Source organism: Balearica regulorum, chromosome 14 (assembly GCF_011004875.1).
Source record: "Balearica regulorum gibbericeps isolate bBalReg1 chromosome 14, bBalReg1.pri, whole genome shotgun sequence".
NCBI classification, from domain to species: domain Eukaryota; kingdom Metazoa; phylum Chordata; class Aves; order Gruiformes; family Gruidae; genus Balearica; species Balearica regulorum.
The window spans coordinates 4,058,000-4,085,737 of NC_046197.1; the positions used below are offsets into that span (position 1 = coordinate 4,058,000).

Below are 27,738 nucleotides of genomic sequence, written 5' to 3' on the forward strand. Positions count from 1 at the left end.
CTGGTCATTGATACAGTCAATTTCTTAAATCTTACCCAAAAGACCTATTGGATTTCTAAACTAAAAAAAAAAACTGTGCAAAAGGAGTAGGACCATAGCTTAAGACAAATCCACTGGGATATGTGGTAAAGGGGCCCTACAGTATGAGAAAACAGCCTTTTCAGCTGTAATTGGTGTTAGTATTGTGGCTTCCTGGTTTTCAGCAATTAATCTCAAAAAGGACAGTGCTCTCATACCTTACCATTTATGGTTACAGAAAGCTTCATAATAGGGGAACTAAGAAGTTCAGCCACAGCAAAACAAACCCAGAGAAGTACAGGAAAGGAAAAAAAATAAAATAAAAATATCTTTCAGCTCTAAGTTCCACTACTATCCCAGCCCTGTCATTTAACAGAAGTTTTTTCCATCAGAAAAAGAAGCATTTCATCAAAAACAGTAAGTATATTTCTAAGCAACTGTTTTTCCTTGGGAGCATGCAATAGCTTTGGGTTTTGAGAAGTATAGTGTTTTTGGAAGCAGCAATCTTTCTAAAACTGCAGCACTATGGAGGACAGTCCGGGTAGCCCACATGCTATAGAAAAGTTGTTTTTCTCTTTTGTAACTGGAATCTATCTGATAATTCTCTATAATTATTAGCAAAGGTAGCCGTAATTGTTTCATAAACAACAGAATCTTAGAAGTCTGCAGCCCTTATAAGATGATAGCTTTTATTAATTTTAATGGTAAATATACCTTTACTCTTAGACATTTCATGGCATTGGATGTTCAGCATTCCTTTACAGTCTGTGCTTGCCTACCTCTAAGTTAGAGAGGAACCAAGCACTTGAACTCTTTCAAGCTTCCCTGAAATCTACCCTTAAATAGATTCATTCTGTGCAGCACTGTACTGCACAGAATCCAAAAGAAGCACTCCAGAAAAACTTCAGAACTGCTGAACTGAGTAACTTTTTTTTTTTTAAGAACCACTATGTTTAAAAGCTAACAGAATTACTCTTAAACAACTGCATAGGTTCTTCAACTAAAAAGCTAACTTCTTTAATTCACACTACTGTAACATCAGGTAAAGATTTCATTAATAAAGCAAAGTGATACAGCATATTTCATAAAATAAATGTAGTTGTATCCATTTCGCACGCAAAATATTTCTGCTTCAGGTTTCCAAAACAGCTGCATGAGTACATGGCAGAATCTTCTTTTCTGTGCACATTTCCATTGAGGTTCAGCATCACTTTATTCTGTAATGCCCACAGTATTTGTGGTGCCAGATGCACAGAATGCTTTCCAAGTGATGGGTTCTTACCTACTTGCAATGAACAAAACTGGCATTCCCTGACCCCAGCACCCCTGTTACCAGCAAGGATTGCATAGAAAGGCTAGAGTAGGAAATGGAGGGCGGAGAGAGGGGAAGCAAGCGCCAACACAAAAGTAGTTTTGACTTCAGGTCTGTTGCCCAGGGTGTAAGCAGTGGGTCAGTAGATGAGAAAAGGATGAGGGCAAGATTGAAACAGAAAGGAAGAGGAATCCAAGCAGTGTTAAAATACTTATGGACACAGGTAGGCAAGTGTGAGTGACCAAACTAAATCTACTCAGAGATGATAGTAAATATTAAGCTGTGCAGCTCTGCCACAGTAGCATAACCAATACAGAACTCATATTTATAGATCTAAAAAAACCTTAAGGTTGCCTTCTGGTTCCCACACAAAGTACCTGGCCAAATAAACTGGTGATGAATACTATGCTCCTCTTACATACCCAAAGCCAGCAATTTTATTGTTGTTAACACAAAGTGTTTTGAGAATAAAACAAGGTAACCATTAAGTTAGCTCTTGATAGGGGAAAGCAAGTGGCTATTTTGTATGCAGAGGCAGTAGAGATCTAAGAGCCAGGCTTATTTAAAATCTTGCCATTGCTTTAGACATGCAGATAACTTGCATCACTTTTCTTGGTGTGATGTAGTATTAGCACTTGATGCTCATCTGAAAGCAATATAAATGCTCACTGAAAATTCACCATATAGTATAGGATAAACCACCTCAAAAAACTCAAGTAGCTCACTGTTAATATTTATTCCAACTACAATTTGAGAGAAGGGTTTATCACCCTTTTTTCAGCAAGCGAGATGAATTCATCAGTGCTACTGATACTGCCATACTCAAGTTAAGAGCAGCCTGGAATAGCCCGAGAGAGAGGTTCCACGCAAAATCACGGAGGCCACAGCACTGAAACTCCTTGAGAGATGGAGGAGGCGGCAGAGACTTCCCATCGAGTATCCAACACGTCTACTAATCAAAACAGGGGACTCTGTTCCAAACCTGAGCAGATGGCATCCGTAGGATTATCACCAGCAGCTGTCAATGCAGTGATTATACATTGAAATTGCACAGCAAATGTACTGTATAATTTAACTAGACTGAAGAAGAAGATTAGGGAGAGGGAACATTATGAAAAGATTTGGAGGTTATATTTTCCTAATAATTATGGAGGCACCCCACAATCTTCACTGCAACAGATATATTTAGCTTCGCTCTTCAAGGCTGGACTAAAACCCATGTCATACACTTCAACATCTTCCAATTCAAATACGCTCAGAGACTTCCTGGGCCAATCCAGTCCTCTGCAGTGCTTCATTTTTCAAAGATTTAATGATTTTGTCAGAGGAAACAATTAGCTCTTTCAACATTCCTCCTAATACATATTGACAGAGCTTAAGAGACAGAAAAGAATAATTTTTAATCTGAAGAAAAAAAATTAACCTTTTAAACAATTGGGAAATTCCAAATAAATGTTTTTCCGTGTGCATGCAGCATTCCTTTGTCTCGAGATCCAGAAGATGCAGGATTTTCAGCACAAGAACATAAGAATATTGATAGATGAAAGGAAAAAACGCACATAGGGTTTCCTTCACTGACTTGGCTTTCCTCTTCTGCACAGGCATGAAATAGCATTACAGATTTTCCTGGTCTTCTAAATTTTAAAGCATAAAAAACCCACAGCAGGAAGTATGTATTTCAGTTTTAGGGGCCACATTTACAGCTAATCTGGTGCAGCCACACAACAGTGACATGTGCATCTCTGATTTACTCCATCTGAAGACCTAGCCAGTTATTTTTTATGTTTATAGAAGCACTCAGTGAGATATTTTTAGACCAATCTTTCTTGTTAACATTCTCTGCATAATTCATATGTCCTTATTCGCTTTGGGGAGGAGCAGACATCTGAACTGGGGGAGCAGAGGCAAGGAGGATCACCCAGCAGCCCACGCAGAGAACCAGAGTCAGGCAGCCCAGCTGGTGTCAGGGTGGGGAACAACACTGCACATAATGCTGAGGAAACCTCTTGGCCACTTGTGAAAATTTCCAGTTGACACAAATGAATTCCTTATGTGTCTTAAGGAGGTAGTCTGGCAATTTAAGATGATTTAAGGAAGGATGAGTTTACTGATACTTCTGCTGCATATATGGCTGACATTCAAGCAGACTGATGGGGCAGTTACATTTCTTATTAATTCTTTGATTAATAGTCCCACAGTTCTTGTTTTCCATGTAACAAGGGGTCTGATTACCCCAGTGTTTCTCAGCATGACTGGGACAGCTACGTAAACATTATGATTGAGCTAAAACTCAAGATATTAACAGTACAGGCCAACTAGAAGCTTTCCACAAGCCATGGTGGCAGTACCAATCTTTCGCTTTTCCATTTTCCCACAGAACTAATTAAGGATTAATCACTGTTACTGTATGTAAGAATTTCTCGCTAACAACACAGGTTTTCACTTGCCTATTGTTAGCTTCCCAGTGTGTTATGAGGAACTGCCAACTCAGGAACCACACGGTCTCAGGACTTGTGCTCCAGGACCAATGATGTTCCTTTATGTCATTTTCCCCTCTGACCAAGCTGCACAACAGGTAAAGGAGGGTCAGTCTAGTGTCATTTGGTCTTAAGGTGCTGTGTTGTACAGCGTTTCATTATTTAAAATATTTCTGAATTCTTTGTTTTTGAAAATAATGTTTCCACTTTCCCCCCACAGAACTAGAAGTTAGAACAGAAGTTTCCAAGGAACAGTCACTAACAACATTTACCCAAGTTTCCTTGAGGGGTGCACGTGCCTCTGTGCAGGGTTATACACAAGCCTGCAGGCATGGCGTGAGCACGCTGACAGTGCTTGATGCCAGATGTTCTATTTATAGACCCATAGACTTAGAAAAACACAATACAGCCTCATTTAAGGGCATTAGCGCACATTCTGTATTAAAGTCAAACGTCAGTAAGTGGGTAAGGCTCATCCTATGGCAATTTCCAGCTTAAGATGCTTCCTACAGTGCCAGTGAATTATATATGATCATCAGAAAAACAACTCCCTTCAAAATGTTCTCTACAATATTCACAGTGGATATTGATATTTTATTTAAAGTGGAATTAAATTTGGAACTGGATAAAATTCGGTATTCCAGCAACAATCTTTTGCTAATAGGGACACCTCAGAACAGCCTTTCATTTTGATATTATATACTATCAACTTCAAACTATATATTTAAACAATTCTGTAACTAGCTCCAAGTTATGCTAAACAACCAAAGCTCTTTTACTGTCCATATGCTTCTATATTTTTGGTAATAACAATATTCAGGTGTTACAGTAGTCTAAAACCAGTAGCATTTCAATGTTCAAATACTTTTTTCCTTTGATCATTAAGCAAAATAAGGCATTTTTACCAGTGAAAGCCAGAACTAATAGGAAAGAAAGAATGTGAATATAATCTGAGTGTTGCTTTCGAGAGCTGATAGTGTCTTTATCTTGTCTTTTGCCAAACTCAGTGTTCTGCCCCACCCCCAGAAACACCACAACTCTGCCAGCCTATAGCTTATTCACTAACTGTGGCTTGTGTTTGTCTTATACTGTATCAAAACTTAAGTCTTAGTATTTCCTCTGTTGCTTAGCTGAACACAGGTGGATTTAGGCAGGGACCATACCATCCTGAAGGCAGTCGGTAAGGATAAACGCTAAATAGTTGCACACACCTGAAGCTGAAATCCTGAAAACACCAGCTGCTGCATGAAGCTGTGCACCATTGTCTCACACGTGACAACTGAAACCTCTTCGGCACATATGTAACATATTTTCTCTTTCTCCTTCTGCTCTCCTTTCTTCCTTTCTCCCAAAAAACCCCACACAAATCTTGACAGTCTCATCATTTGCCACAACTATATCTTGCACCACGTTTTCGTGAAAAAACAAAACCCCAGAAACCTTCAGTTACAGCTGTTAGTGCAACAGATACTGGTGATGGGTTGAGCTCTCAGCAACTGTTATGGCTCATTTATCTATTAATCCTATATATCAGTCATGCTGACTTAATGGCATATGGCTTCACAGCAATCTTTATCAAAGAATTAGCAAGATAATTTAAAATGCTACTTGGCAAAAGATTGGAGGGGGGGAAATGCCAGTCACTCCCAAGCTCAGGTTTGGACAGCTCTGCCTGAGAGTTCCCCCAGTGTTACACCAACACTTCACAGGTTGCACTCTCCCACTTGTGCCAGCAGCAGTCCCGACCCAGTGCTCACAGTGAAGCAATAGCAGTTCTAACTGCTGTGTTTTATAATCCTGTCCAATTGTGTTTGGTGGCAACATACTACTTCCGTCTAGAAAACGCAGCTTTTCTCCACTATTTGGTTGGACATCAAGTTTTGAGCATCCCTGAATGGACAAGGCCAAACAACAAATAAGCAGAAGTCAGAACTGGGCATCTCAAATGTTAAATTTTAAATCATTTCACGTCTTTTGAAATAAGACAACCACATTTCAGACTAACCCAGAAGAAAATGTGTAATGTAAAAAGGATTGTACTGTGGTAGGATTTTCCCTTCATGCAGCCTTTACCAATGCACAACGCAGTATCTCTTACTTCAAAGAAGCAGCAACATAAAATAGACCGAATTAAGGCTGAGGACAATCAGGCTGTTAACAGAACTCTCCCCAAAAGTAATCAGGTTTTTCTACCCCATGTCCTAGCCTACACACACACACTTTTTAAAGTACTATATGGTAAATATAAGAAAGTAGAAAAAGGAGTCTACAGATAACAAAAACCACAGTAACTTGTTTTTGAATTCTATTTTTTGCAAAAATAGGACTGTTCCTCCATGGGATACATTATATTTCAGAAACGTGTTCCACAACTGCGATACCTGTAGCCAATCATAGTCATGCTTTCCCTCTCCTTTCTGTATTTTCTTTTATACCAGAAAGAGATTGTTCAGATTTCACAACTCTAAATGATGTTGGGAAAAAAGTTGGTGACTGCACAGAAGCGAGGGGAGACAAGAGCCCTGTGCCTGGGACTGGGAATGGTCGCATGTTCCATGATGATGTACTTTTTTATTGGGATCACCATTGTGCCATTCTACACTCGAAGGTAATAACAGTCATTTATTTATGAATTCAGACCCACGTCAGCAAAAACAATTAGTGAAACAGTGCCAAAATATATGTTATTGTGTTGTACAATAAACAAACAATATGTTCTTGAAGAGCTCATAAGAATTTAAGACAGAAGAAAAGAGAAAGAAAAAAGTGAATGAAGAAGCCATCAGGCATTTACGGGTAAAGCACAAGAAAGAGGGAATAATCATCCTCAGGGCTAGAATGAGAACAGACTAAACCAAAGCGTTTACGATGAAAACTTGTAAAAAAACCCACCAAGCATGCTTATCAAATCTTGATAATAGAAAGCTAAGCCAAAGCAAAGAAAAAAAATCATCTTTTTCATGCGCAGGAGGATGTGTTGTTTTTAATAAAACTATAAAAACTTAAGCAACAGAAGTCATGGTAAAATTGTTCAGCCGAGAATCTGTATCTTACTTTCAAATCAACAATCATGAGAAACTAGCACCTTCAACAGCCCAGCATACCCTAGCAAATGTTGCAGAATACAATGAATGCTGAAGAAGTTACTGTTACCCACATTTTTATTATTTCATTTTGCAAGTTCTGCCTCCACACAGAAAATCAATTTGCAAAAAAAACAAAGAAAAAGAGTGCAACTCAGTTTAAAATGCTTGAAGATTTTGATGGAGAAAGCGAGTACATCCACCTCATTCTTCTTGCTAAGAGCACCTTTAAGCTCAAAAATGTTTGTTTTAAAGATGATGTTTTTCAGAGTAATTCACATTCATTTTATGTATTTTCCAGCCTCCTGATTACATTACAAAAGACAATAGCTTGTAAAAAGATGAGTTTCTTAAGATCTGGAGTGAGATTATTTCTTCACTTTTTTGCTACCACAGTGTACTGCTGTAAGCAAAAGCTTACTGTGTTATCAGTAATAAAAGAGTAACTTTTGAGAAAAAGTGATAAGTAACAACAAAAAGTGAATTTTTGCCAGACAAAATCCTTCTTATTCATGCAAAAGGTCCATGTAATAAAGAAAAGGAGAGAAGGGAGGGAAACACGTGGGAACTGATCCGAGTTCTGAGAATTATCGAATGAAAATAGTAGAAATATTTCTGAGAGATCAAAAGCTCCACTATGCTCAGTCAGATTCCAGATAAGGTCAAGCTTTGCCAATGTACTGCACTTCCAAATATTTACTACCAAACATTAAAATCCATGGCAATTTTTCTTTCTTGAACAACACTTGAGGCTGATTAGAGATGGGGTTAGAATCTAATTTCAAACCACAGAATGTTTAACAAACAACCAATTTTCTTGCACTGCTTGCCTATGGCAGCCCTTCTCCAGGCTCAGCCATCAATTCGGGGTGTGCAAAGTGCACCTCGATTGAGCAGCCATGAACTCTACCCATGCTCCCATCCACAGCTGGCACACACAGATGCACCTCCAGCACACGACTCATAACAGACGCTGCTAACACATTTAAAAGCAATGCTTTTTGTTTTGTTTTTGTAGTGTTTGGACAGCAGAAACTGTGTGCAAGGTACTCAAAGCCAACATCAAGGACAAAGTTCTTAGCCCAAACAGCGAAGGCTCAGAGGATGAGGATATCTTTCCTTACCCATGTCTACAGGTGTGGGTTAATCTGACAGCCTCAGGACAAGAGGTTATGCTGTATCAAACTGAAGATACACTGGAAAGAAATTCTAAGGTACTTGCAACACAGATTGAATAATAGCTCTCTGCTGCTATCTAATGCCTTTGAGGAGAAGGGGTGATTGTTTCTAAACCAAGCAGCTGAGTAAGAGTAGGAGTTGTTCATCTTTCATGTGTTAATGTCTGTGCTTAGACCAAGGCACTTTTTAAATATTCCAGAAGTTACACAGTTTTGGATTTTGTTTTAAATGTTACATCAAACATTAAGTTAATATTTGTTAAGCAATCACACCAACTGAACATTTAACATATAAATATAAAATATATATATAAGACATGCACATTTTAGAAAGGAGAAACAAATCAATAATTTTGCCAGACGATCGCCCAGAAATCTCATTTGTCTTTGGTTTTGTCTGGAACTGTTTCTGGTCAGCATGGCAGCAGAAGCCTGGACTCATGGAGAAGGCACTGGCACTGTAGGAAGCACCGGTGTAGAGCAGAGGTGCTGGGTATTGTGGTAGAGGTCCCTTGGTCAGTCTTTTTAGGGATCTGTTTCCTAGAAGATGAGTGCAGACCATGGGTGGGACAGAAACATGGGTGCACAGTATTAATTTGGCTTTATAGATGTGTGAAAGATTGGGGAAGGGAAGTAGGGTGTTATCCTTCTATTTCTGCCAGCATTTCTGCTTGGGAATCAGCAAACAGCTCAATGTTTTTAGACTTGCTCCCTCACAACCAGAAGTGCTCCTACAGGTACACTGTCCCAGGGAAGGTCAGGTTAACTTCAGTTCCAAAACCACGAGTACTTCAGAGGCCTTACTTCAGCTCAGCACTCTCAAAGGTGACAAAGTGAAATTCAGATCCTGGATGACCAAGACTGGAGCACTTTCACAATCCAAACCAAACATGCTTAGACTACAAGTGTTCATCATCTTAAAGAAATTATATACATTAGAGTTTCACACCGCAAACCTGATGAAATAAAACACTTCAGCTGAAGAGAATTTTGCTAGCTCATGACTATCTTTATAGTGACTGTCTCAAGGAAAGCTACATACAATGAAGTGGCAAAGCAGAAATTATCTACTGTAGATTGAAACGAAAAGAGTCTAGTTCACTGCAAGAGGAGGTGATTTGCTGATTTCCTACCTACTGTTTGCGTTACTGCAAGTACAAGCCTTCAGAGGTCAGGAACCATCCCCTTTCTGCCTTGGCCAGTTTCCAGCTTAAGACACCTCAGCATTATGATGTATGCAAAATATCATTGCAGAAAATAAAGTGTTAAGAACAACAATGAAAATGAGTGCTTCAAAGTCTAATAGTATTTCCACTGAAAACTAAATATCTTATTACTACAGGTCAAAATAGTTCTGTGTTACAAGGACAAGTAGGAAGCCTCCAACAGCCATACTTTCCTGTTGTTCTACTAGTTACAACCAGAGGTGCGCAGTGAAGCACCGTTGTGTTTCAGCACACTAACAAGCCAGTTCTGAATTTCTGCAGAACTAACACATTTCTGCTGTGGTGGTGCCTAGAAGCTCAGTTAGGAATATGAGCATGGCACTGTAATAATAAAGTGACAGTCCCAAAGACTGCAGTTTTATTTTGAGCACATATGTATTATTAGTTGCCAACAACACTCCAACCTGTAAACCTATGGCCTGGGGACACAGACACACTGACAGAAATAGGAAGCATGGCAAGTCGGTTACGGACGTAAGGAAACCAAGATGATCTCCAGGGATACTAGTCAAACCACAGAAAATTTTGAGTAAAACATACATGCTAGTATTGACAATCTGACTTAACTACAAATCCTGTATTAGGGTATCTGTTGTAATGAATCACTTTCATTTCTTATTCTAGTGCTCGTACGTCCCAGGCAAGTCGGAGAACTCTAAAGAAGTTAAAGCACGAATAGAAACAATTGCAAGCAATTTCAAAAAATACCAGACTTTCCCGTGCTACTATGACCCAGGAGGAACACAGACCAATGTCATTTTAAGCAGACTTTATCCCCCAAAAGGCCTCCTCTTTGCTTTCCTTTGGCCTACACTCATGTTTACTGGTGGATGTCTGATTATTGTTCTGGTAAAAATTAGTCAGTATGTTTCCGTTCTTTCTGCTTGGCAGTAAAAAATAAATAGTACAGACTGTTGCAACATATTCAAGTGCCTTTGTTCTGCCTGTCTTTACCTGTATTTTGTGACTTTTAATATACCAGGTGTCAATGCAAGGGCAGGCATTCCAAAAAACTGAATAGCACCCACTATGGATGGCAATCCGTTACAAAATATAAAATTGATTCCCAGGAATGCCTGAAAATACCTCATAGGAACACAGACCGAGTTACTATCTGTTGTTGTTTCCTTTGGTTTTCTGAAGTACAGTTGCTTTACAGAGCTATGATTCAAGTTTAATACTAAACTCTTGTTCCACATTTTAGAGAGGGTCCTAATTTTCTGGCTGGTTGAAACCAGTTAGTGCCAGATCCATATACATCATTACTGGTAGACACACACTTTAGATACTTCATTAATGATACAGGATGTATTCATGGCATACTCGTCTCTCGAGAAAAGAAGGTGTTTTTTATGGTCCAAAAAGATATTTGTATTAATGAATCTCTCTGCTTTTGGGGAAGGGGAGGGGAAAAACCACCCAAAAACAAAATATACACACAGACATTACAAAGTTTGCACTCTAAACATCTAACACCAACTGTATATAATGAAATACATGAAATACAAGGTACGGTAAAGAAACTTATATTGGAAGTAAGTTTTTGTATTTGACTCAAATCTTAGCTTTACTTTGAAACAAGCGTACCACTCAAGGAAGGCTACCTGCCTGCTATTTAGATATATTATAAAACTGTTAAGGAAAAGGAGTCATGATATAAAGAATATGATTATATAGTAGAAGACATCCATATCATCTTACTAAATACAGTAATCTAACATTTTACTAAATACAGTACTCTAACATAACCACAGAAGTTTGCATGGGTAGCAAAGATAGTTCACAATAGAGGCATGTTTGTTTCTAGCACCAAGACTCTTCTTCGGAATGCTCTGATGCACATACAGACACATTTTCTGTTTTCTGAAAACAGCCCTGTTTCTCTCAGCCAATTTTCGTATTGCTACTGGACACAGAAGGAACATAAGATACTTCCTGCATGCTGTATTTGACTAGCACTTGGAATACAACTAGTACAAGCTTTTTCATCACAAAGCTGATGAATCACTTAGTAGCTATCATTCACAGGAAAATTTCAGGGCTTACATACAAATTTAAGGCTGAACAACCCCAACTCTCTCAGCCTGTCCCCACAGCAGAGGTGCTGCAGCCTGCTGATCAGCTTCGTGGCCTCCTCTGGACTCGCTCCAACAGCTCCATGTCTGTCTTGTACTGGAGACCCCAGAGCTGGACGCAGTACTCCAGGTGGGGTCTCATGAGAGCAGAGTAGAGGGGGAGAATCCCCTCGCTCAACCTGTTGGTCACTCTGCTTTTGATGCAGCCCAGGATACGGCTAGCTTTCTGGGCTGCAAGTGCACATTGCTGGCTCATGTTGAGCTTCTCATCAACCAACACCCCCAAGTATTTCTCCTCAGGTTGCTCTCAATCCATTCTCTGTGCAGCTTGTAGTTGTGCTTGCAATTGTCCCGACCCATGTGCAGGACCTTACACTTGGCCATGTTGAACTCCACGCGGCTCGCACGGGCCCACCTCTCCAGCCTGTCAAGGTCCCTCTGGATCGCACCCCTTCCCTCCAGTGTGTCGACCACAGCACACAGCTTGGTGTCATCAGCAAACTTGCTGAGGGTGCACTCGATCTCACCACCCATGTCACTGACAAACATGTTAAACAATGCTGGTCCCAGTACTGACCTCTGAGGAATGCCACTCATCACTAGTTTCCACTTAGACATCAAGTCGTTGACCGCAACTCTAAGTGTGACCATCCAGCCAATTCCTTATCCACCTAGTGGTCCAGCCGTTAAATCCATGTTTCTCCAATTTAGAGACAAAGATGTCATGTGGGACAGTTAAGATTTGCCCATATACACAGTGCTGGTTATGTTCTACAGTTCTGAGGAAGTTTAACATTAAAGTCATAGATATTCTTTTTCCTTCACACTCACTGTCTTTTTAAGTTGAAACTAGGTGTTTTAACAGTGTGCCAGGTTGCTGTATTACTATTGAACTTTTGTAAACATTTTTCTATTCTTATTCCATCAGCAAAAGTTGTAATTCACTACAGAGTGAAGTTTTAATAACACTCTCTATGCTTCTTACAGCACCACCCAAGGAAGCTATATACCTTTTAGGGAGGTTTAGTTGTTTGGCGTTGGTTTTTGGTTTTTTCTTTTTTAATATTACTAGATTATACCATCAAGTCTACAATAAATCTCGTAAATAAAATGCTATTTTTCTGAGATCCAGCAAAACACTTCCTTTAAGAAGTGCTTCAATACAAGCAGTGACCATTGCAGTGACAGATGTACACAACTCACTTTCTCAAGGCAATGTAGATAATTCTCTTCCTGCCAGGGAAGTGGCAGTACAAGGAGCTGGAGATTAAATTCATACTTGAAATCTGTTTGACTACAAATAGCCATCACCAGCATTGATGCTTAGACCACAGTAATAGTGCTTGAGTTGACTGGAATGTGCAAGGAACACAGGAAGAATGGGGATAGATTTTAGACTTAGATAGATTAATTTTACTTTAGTTGTGCAGGCTCTCTATCTATCTATATGAATAATATTGTTTTGTTGAACCTATTAAAAACCCTATTTTTCAAGTGCTGGGCACAGACTCTCAGGAGTAGTTTTTCTTCTTGATGCCAAATAAGGATTGGATACGATGACTCTACTGTTGGAAGATGAAAAAGAACAAAAGCTCCAGCACTATTCTTGAGGGAGCTAGCATTTCTCCTAGGCAAAAAAACCAACCCACAATTGCAAAAGGTTGTAAAATGAAGCTTATCTCATAACTAGGAAGCTGGTTTATTGGGTGAGGTAGATTCAGCTTTCATGAGCTTTTAATAAGGTCACCATTCTCCAACTTTGATGAGGCAGCAACAATGGCAGCTTAAGAGGAACCTCTGGGATACTGATTCACTAAGAAGCCATCCATGAGTCACCAGCGTGTTCTTCATGTACAAAAACAATAGCAGGTACCTTCTGGCTACTCCTGACAATTCTGATTCAAGTATCCTGCTAACTGGTGCTGCTTTTATTACCTGATCCTCAAAGCAGCAACAGGGCAGTTAACATAGAGAAGAATCTGCTCTCCAAAGATTTCTCACTCATTGCATAAACCCACTGCATTTGACAACAAAATATGTTCCAACTGAGTAACTGGTACGTCTTTGGTTGGTTGGTTGGATGTTTTTTGTTGTTCTGTGGCTTTTTTTTTTAAATTAAAAAAAAAAAAAGCAACTTAACAAAACCAATTTAGGGTTTTTAGCATGTTTACTATTCAGAAGCCGTACAAAACAATTCAGGTATTTTACTTTTGGTTATTTTCATAACAGAAAAAATAGCATTTAGGGTTAACTGGATGATTCCAACTTTACAAGCTAGCTTGAAGTTATAATTATTTTTCTGAATTAAAATATTTTCTAAGTATTGAGGGGGCTATCCTTTGTTTACAATAAAAAGGGTTGATGGCTGGCGCAAAGGGCGTAAGCCAGCCATACAAACCCCATACAGGAAACAAGTTTTGTGTATAAGCACATAGCTGTTCTCGATCAGAATTTAAAATTAGGAATCACCTCAGAAGTTCCAGGGCACAAGGGGAACATCATAGGATCTGCAAAATGCTCTTCCCCCCCCCCCCCCAAATATTTGTAAACAATAAAAAGGCTAAGAATGCATGTAGGGGTTTTTTGTTGTTCTTCAGTTCTCCTGGAGCAAGGTTTCTTTTACTGTGCTGTGATAAGAATTGTCAGCTTTGATGAATATAAGTTATATTGTGGAGCTGCAATATTAGATGTTTTTCTCCTTATTGACCCCAATTCTCCACACTCTCAAGAGCATTAACAGAAAGGAAAAAGATAGCAAAGATCAGACAGTGGTGGCTGTACTCAACTTCCAGTAAAATAGTCAGTGAAATACAGATTTTAAAAGTGTCTATTTATTATTACACTCCACTAGAAGAAATAGCAATAAAAAAAAAATCTTGTCAAAGTTGAAGGACTGACAAGCTGTTCTTTCTAAGTTTCCTAAAAATATCTATACGTCTCTTAAGTAAATGCAAGTAGTCTCATTACACCATGCACTTCTTTCCCTAGAAGTGTCATACAACATTTGCACAGAAATTAAGCTGTCATACAGGTAAAAACATTCACACACTGCCATACCCAAACCAGCACAGGTATGTTCCCTTTCCTCTTTGATCACATACCTCTATCTATAATAAATCCAAAAATCTGATGTTATGTTTACTAGATATGCGTTACTGTAACTGGCTTATCTAGGAAAGCCAACTTTTTAAAGATGTACTTTCTACTTCTTACCTCTTATAATTCCAGGCAGATTTTCAGAAAGTCTCAGCATGCTGAACAAATTATTCTGCATTCAGCACCAAGAGCAAGTAGAGAGAGCACCTGAAAATACTTCAACTTTAGCAAAAAGATAACATGCGATTAATATTAACAGATGGGGGCAGGGGAGAAAGTTGTTTGCAAGGGTCCATCTCTTTCGTAAAGTATTTGTACTACACTTGGGACGAGACGACCTGAATGAAGTAAATATAGGCTGTTTAATCCAATCAAACTCAAGGTCATTCTTATATAAACTCTCTGAATAGTCTTTAAGTAATTTCATTCCTATGCTTTAAAGTTTAATGAGACAGTACAATGTATTAAAGAGGTGTCTCAAAAAACGCTCAAAGATAGATGTTGAGCAAAAAAATCACGTTTGATTCTACATAATTCTCTCTCTTCTGGAACATTTCAAAACATTGGACGTGCTTATTTGTAAAGTAAATAAAGATAGATATCTTGACTTCTTTTTGGAGACTACTTTTGATAATCACCTGACCCCTAAGTCAACAGGACTGTCAGCCTCGGCAACCTGAAACCATAGGACCAGACTTTAAGCCTAGTCTACAGAAAATAATTACCACCTCTTGGCTCATGAAATAGTTGCAATGAACAAATGCCTCCAATTATTCATTCTTATGCTATATAGATTGACATAAAGATGGTGATTGGACAGGCCTTGAAATTGAATTACTCTCTGATTTGTGGGGAGGAAGTCCCCATAACCATGGCTTAATCTTGTATACCCAGAATAACATGAAGCCTGTCCCTACCGCAGCCTATAAAACACACAGCTAGGATGCAACAGATAAACAATGAGAGTAAATAAACTAACTGGCCTGTCTATAGAGTTTTGGCACCAGAGTTTTTGCCCTTACTGCACTTTTTTCTTTAAAGTATATATTAAACTTGTTACATAGAGGTACTGTTGCGTGAATAAATGTTTGCTGCCTTTACTTAAACATACTGTTGGTTTTTTCTATGATCCTGAAGCCAGTGACAGGAGTAGTGGAACCAACACCCTTTTATCCGTATCTGTCAACAGATGGAAAACCAGAGAATTAAAACTGCAAAACCTAGATGTCTGGCTAACCAAGGGAGACTTGAACTCCTAAAAGGTGAGGGAATTGAGGGGATTCAGTGCTGACACAGACATCACAGCAACAGCTGACCAAGATTCCTTTTCCTTCGGTTCCAACCTTATCACAAACTTTTTGCCTTGAACTTGACATGAAAGACTAGCTAACCACCCTTTAAAGGAATACTTGCATGGATGTTTTTGGTGGAGTGGGGTGGTGGTTTTGGATTTTTAAGCCTTCCGCAAATGCACATTTATCAGACAGACTGTGACAATAGAAATGAAACCTGTGTGAGAAATTCTGTATCAAACAATTCATTCAGAATACAGCATTGAGGCAGCTGTATAAAGATCTGCATTAACAGAAGCTTTAAAAAAACAGCTTATAAAAGTTTTAGTGTGCCTTTCCACAGATAAAAATTTGAGAAGTCTCCATTGTTCCTTTTATAGCTACTAATGTTCCCCTCTGTAGCCACTGAAATGGTTCTTCATGCCTCACTAGTGGTTCTTCATGCCTCACTAGTGGACAGGAAATAATTCATTGCCTTCTCAGCAGCTTTCAGTAGAGCAATGACATAGCACCAACGAAGAGAGCTTTTAAAGGTGTTAAAATATGGTTCAATCAGATGTGAGCCACGCATGTAAGCTGCTCAATGCTGTGGCTCAGCCTGCAGCGTTCTGAGGCACCAGCTCAGGAAAAGCCATCCCTTTTACAACACAGTTATGAGAGATAAGTGTCAACTGTGCCGTTACTGCTGATTTCAGCAGAAGCATTGCCTTATAGCTGACTCATTGACTCAGTGGCAGCTTCAAGCCAGAGCTGCTGACTAACACCTCATTTTTACCAGGAGGTCAAGGAAGGATTGAATGCAGATGATCAAATTCCAGTCTTTGTCACATCTACCTCACAGAAATCACATACAAAATTGAGTTCAGAAAAAACCACAAAACTATTTGGTCTTTTTAATAGCTGGAACATCAGCTGCTTTTCCAGGACATTTATATATGCACTGTATAACTAGTAATAGAGAAATCTGCAAATAGAAGGGACATTACAAAGAGAGATACAGATTACATGGAACTGGTGAGGCAGACCAAAGCTGAGAACAGGATTTAAGACAATGGAGTCAAGAAACTGAGGCTTAATGTAAGAGGATAATAATTAGATGCTTCACCAGAAGATACTACTACAGTATAAACAAATTAATGTAAAGAGAGTCAGCAACATGTTTGAGTCGTGGACTGTGTTATTCACAAGTTATGAATTAGTTTCAGAATGGCAGTTATCGAGTTTGCTTAAAGCTACTAAAAATCCTAAATATTTCAGTTAGTTCTCAAGAACAGCTAAAATGCATTTGATGTCAGAAACCATAGAAAACCTGCATGACAAAATCATTTTGTTTTGTTGGGGTTTTTTCCAAACATTCTCTACACAACACCGTGCCTAAGAGCCAGCTGCTTTCAGAAGCATCAAAATATTTTGCCTGGACTAAAGAGCACATGAGCACTGTGGAGGTTCTGGAAATCTTTGAGAGAAATACAAGAACCATAGTCCTGACTATGGTCATCTAACACCTTCACCGATACACTCCATTCTCAGAAATGTGCTCTCTCTCAGACAGAAAAAATACTGCACAAATCTGTCAAAATGGAGCACAAAATGCAAATAAGAGATAGAAGACCCTTTAAAAGTGTCAACAAAAAACCCCAAGTGACCAGGAGAAAAGAAAGCCTCTTAGTATTGGTATTTGTAGGTGAGTGTTTTGGGAATGGACAATTTAGGACAGTTTAAAGCAAGTTGGCGGGTTTTTTTGGTGGTGGTAGTTGTTTTGTTTTTAAAGGAGACAAAAAAAAAGGGAACCTTTCAGGCAGGGTGAATCATAAAAATATAAATCTCTTGTCACATAATAGACATTTCCGGTCGTATGTTGTGCAAGAAGTCATCAGGCCACCAGGACAACTGGCACAGCCACAGCCTGCTCCTTTAGTGAGCCACAGCTGATGTCAGGCTGTAGGCTGGGTGCCCTACACACTAGGGGATCCAAATTCCAGGTTGCACTGTGTAGACATGGGGTTGTCAGCATGGGACACCTAATAACTGAAGCTCTCACAGTCCCCAGCCACTTGAAAAAATTCCTAATAAATGAAGAGCTCCTGTAGTCTCACAGCATCTTTAAAAGTTCAGTGAATGGATCAATACAGGAAGTCTGATGCCCAGCTCGTTCTTCACTGGAAAGCAGGAGTTTTTAAAAAACTTATGAATAAAAACCTACAGTAGCTGTTTTGGAACAAGATTAACAACATGCTTGTTCCATTATTTCATATTCCGAAAATCAGCACTCTTTAGGTTCATGTTTGCACAGAATTTATCTACATGGAAATGCAGCAAATCACCCATTCAGCTGACATTTAAAGTGTCTGAGACAGTGTTGAGAGCAAGTATTTTATACAGCTTTTATATATCAAGACTCTGCAAGAACACAGTGTTAAAAAAAGAAATTTAAAGACTCAAGCTGATGACACCTCTGATCTCAAATCATAGCAATGTACAGGAATATACTGACACCTATTAAGACTAGAAAAATAATTTCTCAGAGGATAAAAATGAATTAAAAACAAGAAGAATCAACAGATAAAGTGTAATTCCGTTGCCCCCATCTTCTCAACTCAACCTAATCCATGTCAAAAGCAGATGCTGGCATCTGATTGCAGTAGTCAGAAATATGAATTCAGAAATTAAGAATTTATCTGACTGAAAAATGAAGGTACAAATCCAAGCTGTAAGAATATATGCTTTTTCTAGCATTCAAGAGCTAAGTGACTAAAAGACACACAATTAATTCCATGACACTATTCCCATGTGTCTCACTGTGGTTGAAAGAAATGATTCTGTACATGAGACCAGAGGCATTTAGCAGTCTACATCTGCCTTATACTTCTTAGTAGCTGGAGATACAAGAAAAACTGGTGCCCATCTAAGTTGCTACTGCAAAGTGGTTGTGCTTTCTCCCAAGTCCTGCCCATGGGGGACTGTATCATAACACTATCTAGAAGCAAGTTTGCAACAGAATGAGAAAAGCTCTAAAACAGAACAAGAGATTTACTTCACTGGAAGCAGCACAGTTTAGGGGAAAAAACAACAACAAATACAAAACCAAAAAAGAAAACATGAAACAAAACCACCCCCCACCCCAAGCAAACACACACACAAAAAAAATCCAACAAAACTAAAATCTCCTAAATCCATAAACATAAACCCACCAGACACCTCACCAGACGCTCCACGTGATCGCTGACAAGCTGGTGACAAGGAAAGGTTAGGAAAAGGATGGAAAATGAGAGCAAAATTATCACTAGTAAACTAATCAGATAAAAGCACTTTGGAAAGCTAGTTGTAAGAGCTCAGACATTGCTAACAAAAGGAAAAACAATCTCTAACCTTCCTCCTGGAATACAACTAATTTTTGTATGATACTGAATATTAACACTTATTCTATGAAGTTATACAGAGCTGTCATGCTCCTAATCCCAATTTCTGTCAATTTACCTCACCAGCTGTAAAAAAGCAGAGTCCCCAACTACATAGACCTAACCAGAGCAATATATCACCAGATTCAGCTGATAGTAGATCTGGGTGATGTATTTAAATACAAGGGTTTTTTAAATGGATTTTTAACGTTATTTTCATCTGTATGATGTTTCCTTACTTTGGTTATAAAATGTCAGGTATAGCAGTTTCAAAAAAAACCAAACCCAAACTAATAAAGCAGCACTGCACCTACTTTCTCCAACATTCCCACTAGGAAAGTTTTGCTAATGAAAGCACAAGTGGGGGGGGTTTGTTTGTTTTGTTGTGGGTTTTTGCACATTTGATTTTTGACAAAACAAAGCTGACTAGCTAGGGTGTATTGTTTTTTGGGTGATTCTTCCTTTAGCCTTCAGAAAACAGTTTACTTCAGCCCTGAGCCACTCAGCACTCATGAGCCTTGTCTGGTGTCCCTCTCATTTCCAGTGTACGTTTAGAATCTTTTATTGCCATCTCTTCAGTCCCTTGCCAGTTGTAATAACTCATTTTGCACCTTGGCCTTTCTGATCTTATCCCAACATGCTTTCACTATTTCATCTGTATTAGTCTCTTACAGTGCTTATCTTTCCATACAATCAGGATCACTGCCCGCCCTTTCCAGCAGTGACCAGCTTCCTTAATACTATCTTCCCAGAAGACTACATATCAGCTTCCCAACCCTGGCGAAATCTCTTTTTTGAAGCCCATTATTCTCATACTGCTATTGCTCCTCTTTCTTCATATAGGACCATGAACCCTGTTATTAAATAAATGCCTTCACCTAACACTGCCACCTTCCTTCAGTCCATCCTACAATCATGCAGTTCTGAACACATAAAAAAAGATAATACTTGGTTTATTAGTAAATTCTTTACCTGCATCCAGTATTACCCATTGTACCATAATATTAAATCCACTGCCTAATTGACTGATATAAAGAGTATTTATTGCCTTTAATATATTTATGGCCAGTAAAAATATTGACATTTGATGAAGACAAAATGGAAATATCGAAATAAAGCATATATTTCAGAGAGATCTACAGATACTGCAGTCTGGTAGAATAAAATTTAAGGGCTAAACCACACAAATTGATGTTCAGCAATCTTTTTTGGGTTTTTAATGAGAAAAAAATTAGTAACAGTCTGTTCAACTGATGACACAGGACTAGTCTGCTGACTGATCCAAGAGCCTCAAGATCCAGCTAGCATGCAACTAAGACTGAAACTTTTGACTCCCTTATCTGTACCTGTAGTAATAAATGTAATACTTATTGTTTGAATATGATAGAATAACGTTTGAATATTGCCAGCAGCAATCTTTCAGCACAGCATATCTACACAGGTTACTGTCCACACATATCCACCTCCCCAGGCTCTCTGCACCTCTCATGATGCAACTGCAAACAATAAGGAAAAATAACATTTTTGGCAGTAGTTACAAGTGGGCTGTAAGACACATTTGGTTTAAGTAATATTAATTTGTTCTCCAGTTCCACTAAAACCATGAACGCAGTTGAAGAGATAAGCGGAACTAATGCTAAGTTTTCATCAGAAATCAGAGAGCATAGCCTGTATTTCAATACTTGTTTTTAATCACGGAAATAGCGGGATTTTTCTTTTCTGTTTATATTCAGCTTTGGCAGAAACAAATGGGAGTGTCACCTTCCCGAGGCAGGCAGGACTGGGGCTATCTATTTTTTTTGCACTTATTTTCTTCTTTCTGCTCCAATTTATCTTACTCTTTTGTGGGGTTTGCTTTTGCACCAATTTGTTGTTCTGTTCTCCACATTTTCTCACTTCAATGACTTCTCTCCTGCACAATTCATTTCATAAGGAAATTTAGGCTATAAATTCTGAAGGAAGATATCTACAACAGCATTCAGCTGCATGCAAAGAAAATATCTGAACAAAGGGGGTACACAAAAGAAAAACTGCAATGAGAGAAGTTTGTATTTCACACGACCATTCTTTGGGGAACTTGGTAGAAATTTATCATTTAACACCTAAAAATTATACCAAATTTCTTCCAGCTTTGCCTCTCTGATCTTTTATTCTTCATTTAAAAAAGACTTTAAGAGATAACGGCCAACAAGTCTGACTTAAAAAACGTTAGCCAGTTCAAATTAAAGTTAGAAAAACCCTATTGCACTGAATTCAGAAAATAAGAAATAATAGTTTACATTTTTATAGCTTTTAACCGCATATTACCATTTTAAGAAGAACAGACCTACCTCACTTCAATTCACTTTTGAATATAACACTAATGAATGCCAGTGAAACACTCCTCTAACGTCTTATTGAATAGTAAGAGGAGTCAACTGTGTGCGTCAGACACAGTAATGTGCAGTAATGCAGCCTCCTGCCACATGATTAGCATTATTTTCCTTTTGCAACTCAGGTCATTTCCCTTGCTCCCTCTCCCCCAAAAGAGACAGCCAACAACTACTGTACCTGTTCCATGTATGATGAGACTAATCAACCCAACCAACTAAAATGCACATTTCACTGAAGCAAACCTTGCAGCCTATCATTAATGATGACTATTTCCACATTAAATCTCAACTTCCATTTCTAATCTGTTGTGAATTACTTCTGCAGTGTCATTTGAAACATGATATTGCTGCGTGGGTTTAAATTTTTAGTGTAATATATCTTCTGATAGGCATTTATAGAAAAATATCACTGAATCAAAGAAAATCCTATGCAATACCAATATTGGCAAAGAGCCAATATGCAACAAAAAAACCCCAAATAAAACACACCCCAAACTTTGCTTTTCTAAGCAAATAGTTGATATACTTTATGTCTGGGAAGAAAAGTTATGATAAACCTCTTCCTCCATAATGCAAGCCATAACATTTCCATCTTCTATTTTCACATCCCATAAAACTCTCAGATATACTACATCCTACTAGTCCTCTGCTCAAGAAATCAAAGCTACTGTGAGAACAATCTACTGTTATTAATATTCCGTAGCCTGTATTTCTTAAACACTGGCAGAGAACTATCGCTTGATCATACGGTGCCCTTGAGAATCAAGGGATCTTGGCCTCAGAGTCAATTCCTATCTAATCCTGACAAAGGAGTCAATGAGGGCACTAACTCTCAAGTCAGGCTGCTGAATCATCCCTGGTTCTGAAACTGTCCTTAAAATGCTTCAGTACATCAATAGGTTGAAAGTTATCTCTCAAAATACCCAAAAGCCTGATCACTGAAGTACTCTGATGGCTGAATCAGTATTACAGCTAATTTGATCTAACACATTTTCCTGAGGGGACAGATGCTTCTCTCCACTCTTCCTACACATGCGACGTTCCCTCTGATCCAGACACTGGCTCCCACCTCGGCATTGGGACCTGGCTCACAGAAAAGCGGCATTTGCCTTATGAGGTTATTTTTAGGCCAGTCTAGCTCTTAATTTAATAGAAGGGTGTCATGGCATTCAACAGACTTAACACAAGTGAAGGGTTGGCTTTCAGCATGGACTTTAAACACCTACTACCACTAAGAACCCAGTTAATATTTTTCTACAGAAGTCCAGGGATTTCTGCATTCACACAGCACCTCATTTCTCACCCTAAGGCAGGTAAATTAGGGAAGTAAGGACCTGCTGATCTCTTCTTCCCAATATGCACATACTGCCAAAAACTCAATTAGCTTAAATTAGCAGAAGATATTATTTATTATTAATTAAATGGATGACTAGGAAAAGGCGATCAATCAAGTCCTGTGCAAGACTGGAGCAAAGATTTCATTCAGACATCAGTCAGCTCCCTTCACCAAAGGCTGCACCCAAGCAGAACTTAATCTGTTAGATAAACACATGATGCTTTACAAAGCCCAGTAACAAAAAGGCAGCCGTTAGCCTTCATTTCTCACATCAGCTCTGGCTGGTATCTTGCACATTTTACTTCTTAATTCATTCTGAAAAGCAGCATGTAATAAGCCATCCTGACATGTATTTATTGGGTGCTCTTCACAGCACAAGTGCTGTTAAATTGCTTCCCATGCACCAAACTTTTCACCTTCAATATTTTCAAATCACAAACTTGAAAGTTTTTCAGCTCTAAAAAAACCCAGGTCTGTACAATGTATATTACGTGTACATTGCAATATAGTCTTAGTGATATCAGATAAACTTTCATAGAAAGACAATTGCTGCAAACCATAGGACATGTATTCTCACATTATTTTAAGCTTTTTTTTTTAGAATAGAGCCATTTAGAAATAGGGCTTTTTAAAAAATATTATGAATACAAATAGTTGCCTATAACACCAGATAAAGATCAAAGCGAGTTAAGAGGTGAATTGGAATAATTTCTTTGGCCTGTGTTACTTGCATAATAGGAAAACAACAACATTTTTATATAGAACACCGCATCCTCCTTTTTGCACTTGCTGGACAGCACAGGAATAGCAACGAGCATCCATCGACATGGACAACGCCATCCTGCCCAAAAGTCAGGTCTGGAGCAAGAATTCTTTCACCTTGACCATTCAGGGATTCAGTCAGAGATGTGTCAAGTACTAGATACTGGTTAAAAAATATTGTTTCCCGTGAAAAGGCAGAACCTCAATACCTTAAGCTGCAGCAGAAGGTTCTCCTGGTCAGTGGTTGGGTTACTGAGGAAGAAGTACACTTCTCCTCTCTTCCATCTCCTGTTGGCATGCTACAGGAAACCAGGCAATACACACACTGATACAATACTTCCCAAGCACTGCAGCTGCCAGGTTATAAGAAAAGCAGGGCCTTTTAACAACACCCAGTGTCAACAGGAAATTAGCCAGTAACGCTGTCTTCCCAATACCTCCCAGCAGGCATGACTACATAAGGAGGAGATAGGGTTTCATTAAAATCACTGAGGATACTAGGATGTTTATGAGAATTGCGTTCACGACATTTCATTTTGGATGAGTGAGGATGGTATACTCTGAAAGTTTATTTTGAAGTTTAATGAATTCAATAAAGTGTCATTAACTTCTTGTTTCTTGATTTCATTAGCTGTTCAAATCTTCCTGTTGCAACAGTGCCTAAGGAATCTCATGCAGAGACCACGAGGCCCCCATTGGAAAGATTAGCATAACAAGCTATTATTTTTTTCTTTCTTTCTTTCCTACTACACTGAGCAAATAACTTTTCATACATAGCTTGAATATTGAAAGTTCTGTTATTGCTTGAATCCTCAATCTGCTCACAATTATGCCTCTATTCAATGATGTGACTGACAGGATGCCAGAGGTCTCACTGGCACACTACTCTTCCACAGCCTCCACAGAAGGGTGCCATGCTGCAGGCATGAACCTCCAGTGCAGCAGGTTGAAATGGCATTTTTTACCTGGTCAAACCAATCCAAAAGTTACTTTGATCTGAAAATGGAATGGTGGTGCAGCTGATACGTATGTACACGCAATGACAGACCTCAGGGATGATCACAGCTACACCGCAGTCAGTAGATTTTAGCCCAACATACCTGTATACCACTATGTGAATCCACTAAGTCTGCCACAAATTTAGTCATATGTAATTCATTCTGCTCCTGTAATGGAATTACTTCAACAGTGAAGTGCAGCCAATACTAAATAGCCTGGCTATTTGCAGTCTTTTTATTTTTAAAATACATTTTTAAGCTGACTGAAATCTAAATGCAAAGTCTTGCATGAAGGCTTATCAGTAATATTTGTGACATTCTGTTAAAAACTTTCAATCCATAAACAAATTTCTGAAATACAGCAGAAAAACAGCATCATCATCTGTGATGGATCAAGTCATTACAATATTTCACACATTTAAAGGAAGGAAAAAAGTGAGAGCCTTCTTTCACTTCTTAGCCTAAGTTATGACAGATATTAAAAAAAGAGAGATGTCATCCTTATTTCTATTACTGTCACTATGAAATTTTGTCTTCAAATACAGATAATGCTCAAATCTAACAAGAAGAAATACTTCCTGGGAAGAAACCATCAGGGAAATTGGCTGAAGATTTAACTCATTCAAAATCTGGTCAGTGAGAGAATAGCACTGAAGCAGGAATTTCCATGCAAACCACTTGTAGTCATGACTAAAAGTTTATAAAAGTTGCTAATAACGGTGCTTGTTCATGGATTAACTGAAAACACACAAAAGGATAAAACAAAACTGTCGAGTGGTTAACTATGAAATCAGAGCTCTAGAAGGACTGTAACTCTGGAATCAGGTGGGACACAGCACCAAGTTCTCCTTTGATGCCAAATCAATCTCTCCCTCTCAAAAACTACAGCTTGTGGGGAGAAGATTGCCATGAAGTGAACTGAGTAAGTTTGCTCCAGTTTGATACGCGGAGCCAATAGGTCTCTTAGCTATCTAACCATCTACCCAAAAGGCATGCTGTACTCTTGTATCCTGCATTGCTCCAAAGAGAGCAGCCTAGGGTAGGTGGGAAATGGGAGTCACTCAACTTGCGCTTCTCTTAGTTGACTGATGTAAGAGTAAGTTGGTTCTTAACATACAGCAAACAAATTAAAAACAATCTATACTCCTTACAATTAAGCATTGTATCTTCCCTGCCAAGTGGCAAAAGACAGGTTTTCCCATAAAGCCTTCTTACCAAATGAACTATGCAGGGGCACAGTAGCACTAATACAAAATCATCAAAAGAAATGTCTCCAGCAGACCGTTTTCTTGGCTTTCTCATATTATATTACTGGAAATTCAACAAGAAGCAAGGGCGTAAATTAACGAAGTAATGAAATTAGAAAGGAAAGACATATAGGTTGATATGAAGTTTAGGTTACGGATAAGAAATGGGGCTTTGCCATTTCAAAATCAAGGAAGGAGAATAATGAGGAAGTGAAATTATTGTTCATGCTTTACCTGGAAGATAACAACCAAGACAATTTTGTACACAGAGGACTGGAAACTGAGCGTATATTTAAGCCATTCTTTAGTTATGACAGAGTCTTCTCCATTAAAATGTAGACACTAGCACCTAAATGATTTCATTTCCCTAGCCGCCTCCTTCAGCATATCGAAACTGAAATATCCATTTTATAATTTTAATAGCATGAACATCTCATGTAATTGTAAGATTGATATTGAAAATTAAAAACTTCAATATCGTGCAAGCTGAAAAACTCTGAGGATATGATGCAATATTTTCAGTGTGATATAACACTGCAGCAAACAAGGTAGGAAAAAACATAACCATTTGTGAGGATTCTCCTGAAACCAGCACCAAAAAAGAAAAAAGCTCCTTTTTTGAGATTCCATTCCATGCTATTGCTGCTCTCATCAGAAAAAAAAAAATGTCAACTTTAATTCCTACACAGAAAACAGAATGGAGAAGCTTGCACTACTGTGCTTCCATACACAAAAGCCAGTTGATTTAAGCTGTAAAAAACATTTTTACACATACACAAAGGACTTCAGAAGGGAGAGTAAAGATAGCTTATCTTAGTTGGTTTATAGTTCACTAGGGCTCCTAAATCACCTGGAAACAACTCTGATTGTTGGCCTATAGAAACTGCATTCCTCTCCTGAACATGGAGCAACAAACTTGCTTCCAGAGGATAAAAATCCTACCTAAAAGCTGCTTCACATAATTCAGTTTGGCATGGACAGGTTTGGGGGTTTATTGGTGTTGCTTTTGTTGTTGTTGCTTAAGAAACACATACGGGAGCCCTTTGATCTCTGTAATGCATTGTTTAACATAAGCATAACACTGGAGCAGGGAAAAGATGCATGGTAGTGAAGTTGTACCATGACAATTGCTTGCATAGAATATTTCTTTGCCTGGCTTCTCTGTGCCTTTTCAAGCTTACAGTCATTCCTTTTTATGCAACTTCATTCTTTCCTTTCTAGTACTGCAATGTCAGATATACATACAGCATACTCCATCATTTAGAGCCAATACAACTTCCACTTTCGTTGGCTGGTATACCTATACCAGTTTACATACACTAGAAAGAGGAGTGAAAACCAGAAGATTGCCAGCAAGTGCATTTCTAGCCCTGGTAATCTGCATCCTAGTAAGTATTATAGTTGTGCTACATTATGAAATGGAAGATGTTTGTGATACAAGATGCTCAAATCAAGAAGTATATCAGTAGCCTGTTGGTAACATCAGTATTAGAAGCAAAAAGCAGAGAGAATGCCAAGAGACATCACGGCTAAGTGGAAAATAAGGTCCCTCACAATGCAGGGCTTGCAGAGAGAAAGGCTTAGCAAATGCCAACCACAAGATTTCCAGTCATTGTTTCTCTCTCTTTTCCAATAAGTCCTAAAGTAAGGGCAGCGTTCCTTGCCATGAGAGGCACTCAGGAACAGTCAGAGCCTCTTGTTTCTCAGTTCTACCCCTCTGTTGTGTTGGCAGCCCACTCTGCTGCCCCATCCCTGCTGGAAGACATCATTTTTTTCAGGCTCTCCCTAGGCATGAGAATGTTCCCAGCTGCTGCACAGCATTTATGTCCTCTCCTACAGTAGTCTGATGCCAAAAGGTATGTCCTCTC

General features: G+C 38.7%; 2 protein-coding genes across 3 annotated transcripts in view; one reads left to right on the forward strand and one right to left on the reverse strand.

Moving 5' to 3' along the window:
• The window catches only part of KCNIP1 (potassium voltage-gated channel interacting protein 1), a 443,945-nt gene that overhangs the window by 400,819 nt on the left and 15,388 nt on the right, over positions 1 to 27,738 (reverse strand). The gene's annotated exons all lie outside the window — the stretch shown is intronic.
• Positions 248 to 10,218, forward strand: KCNMB1 (potassium calcium-activated channel subfamily M regulatory beta subunit 1). Its single transcript, XM_010307780.2, has 4 exons — positions 248 to 435; positions 6,246 to 6,415; positions 7,909 to 8,104; positions 9,919 to 10,218. The coding sequence occupies exons 2-4, from the start codon at positions 6,276 to 6,278 to the stop codon at positions 10,186 to 10,188; spliced, it is 606 nt and encodes a 201-aa protein (XP_010306082.1). The 5' UTR covers positions 248 to 435; positions 6,246 to 6,275; the 3' UTR covers positions 10,189 to 10,218.

Bases quoted from the DNA above. Each gene is read 5' to 3' on its own strand.
- KCNMB1 (XM_010307780.2), top strand. From the start codon at position 6,276: ATGATGTTGGGAAAAAAGTTGGTGACTGCACAGAAGCGAGGGGAGACA. The intron at 6,416-7,908 runs GTAATAACAGTC...TTGTTTTTGTAG, and splicing joins GTGCCATTCTACACTCGAAG to TGTTTGGACAGCAGAAACTG. The intron at 8,105-9,918 runs GTACTTGCAACA...TTCTTATTCTAG, and splicing joins CACTGGAAAGAAATTCTAAG to TGCTCGTACGTCCCAGGCAA.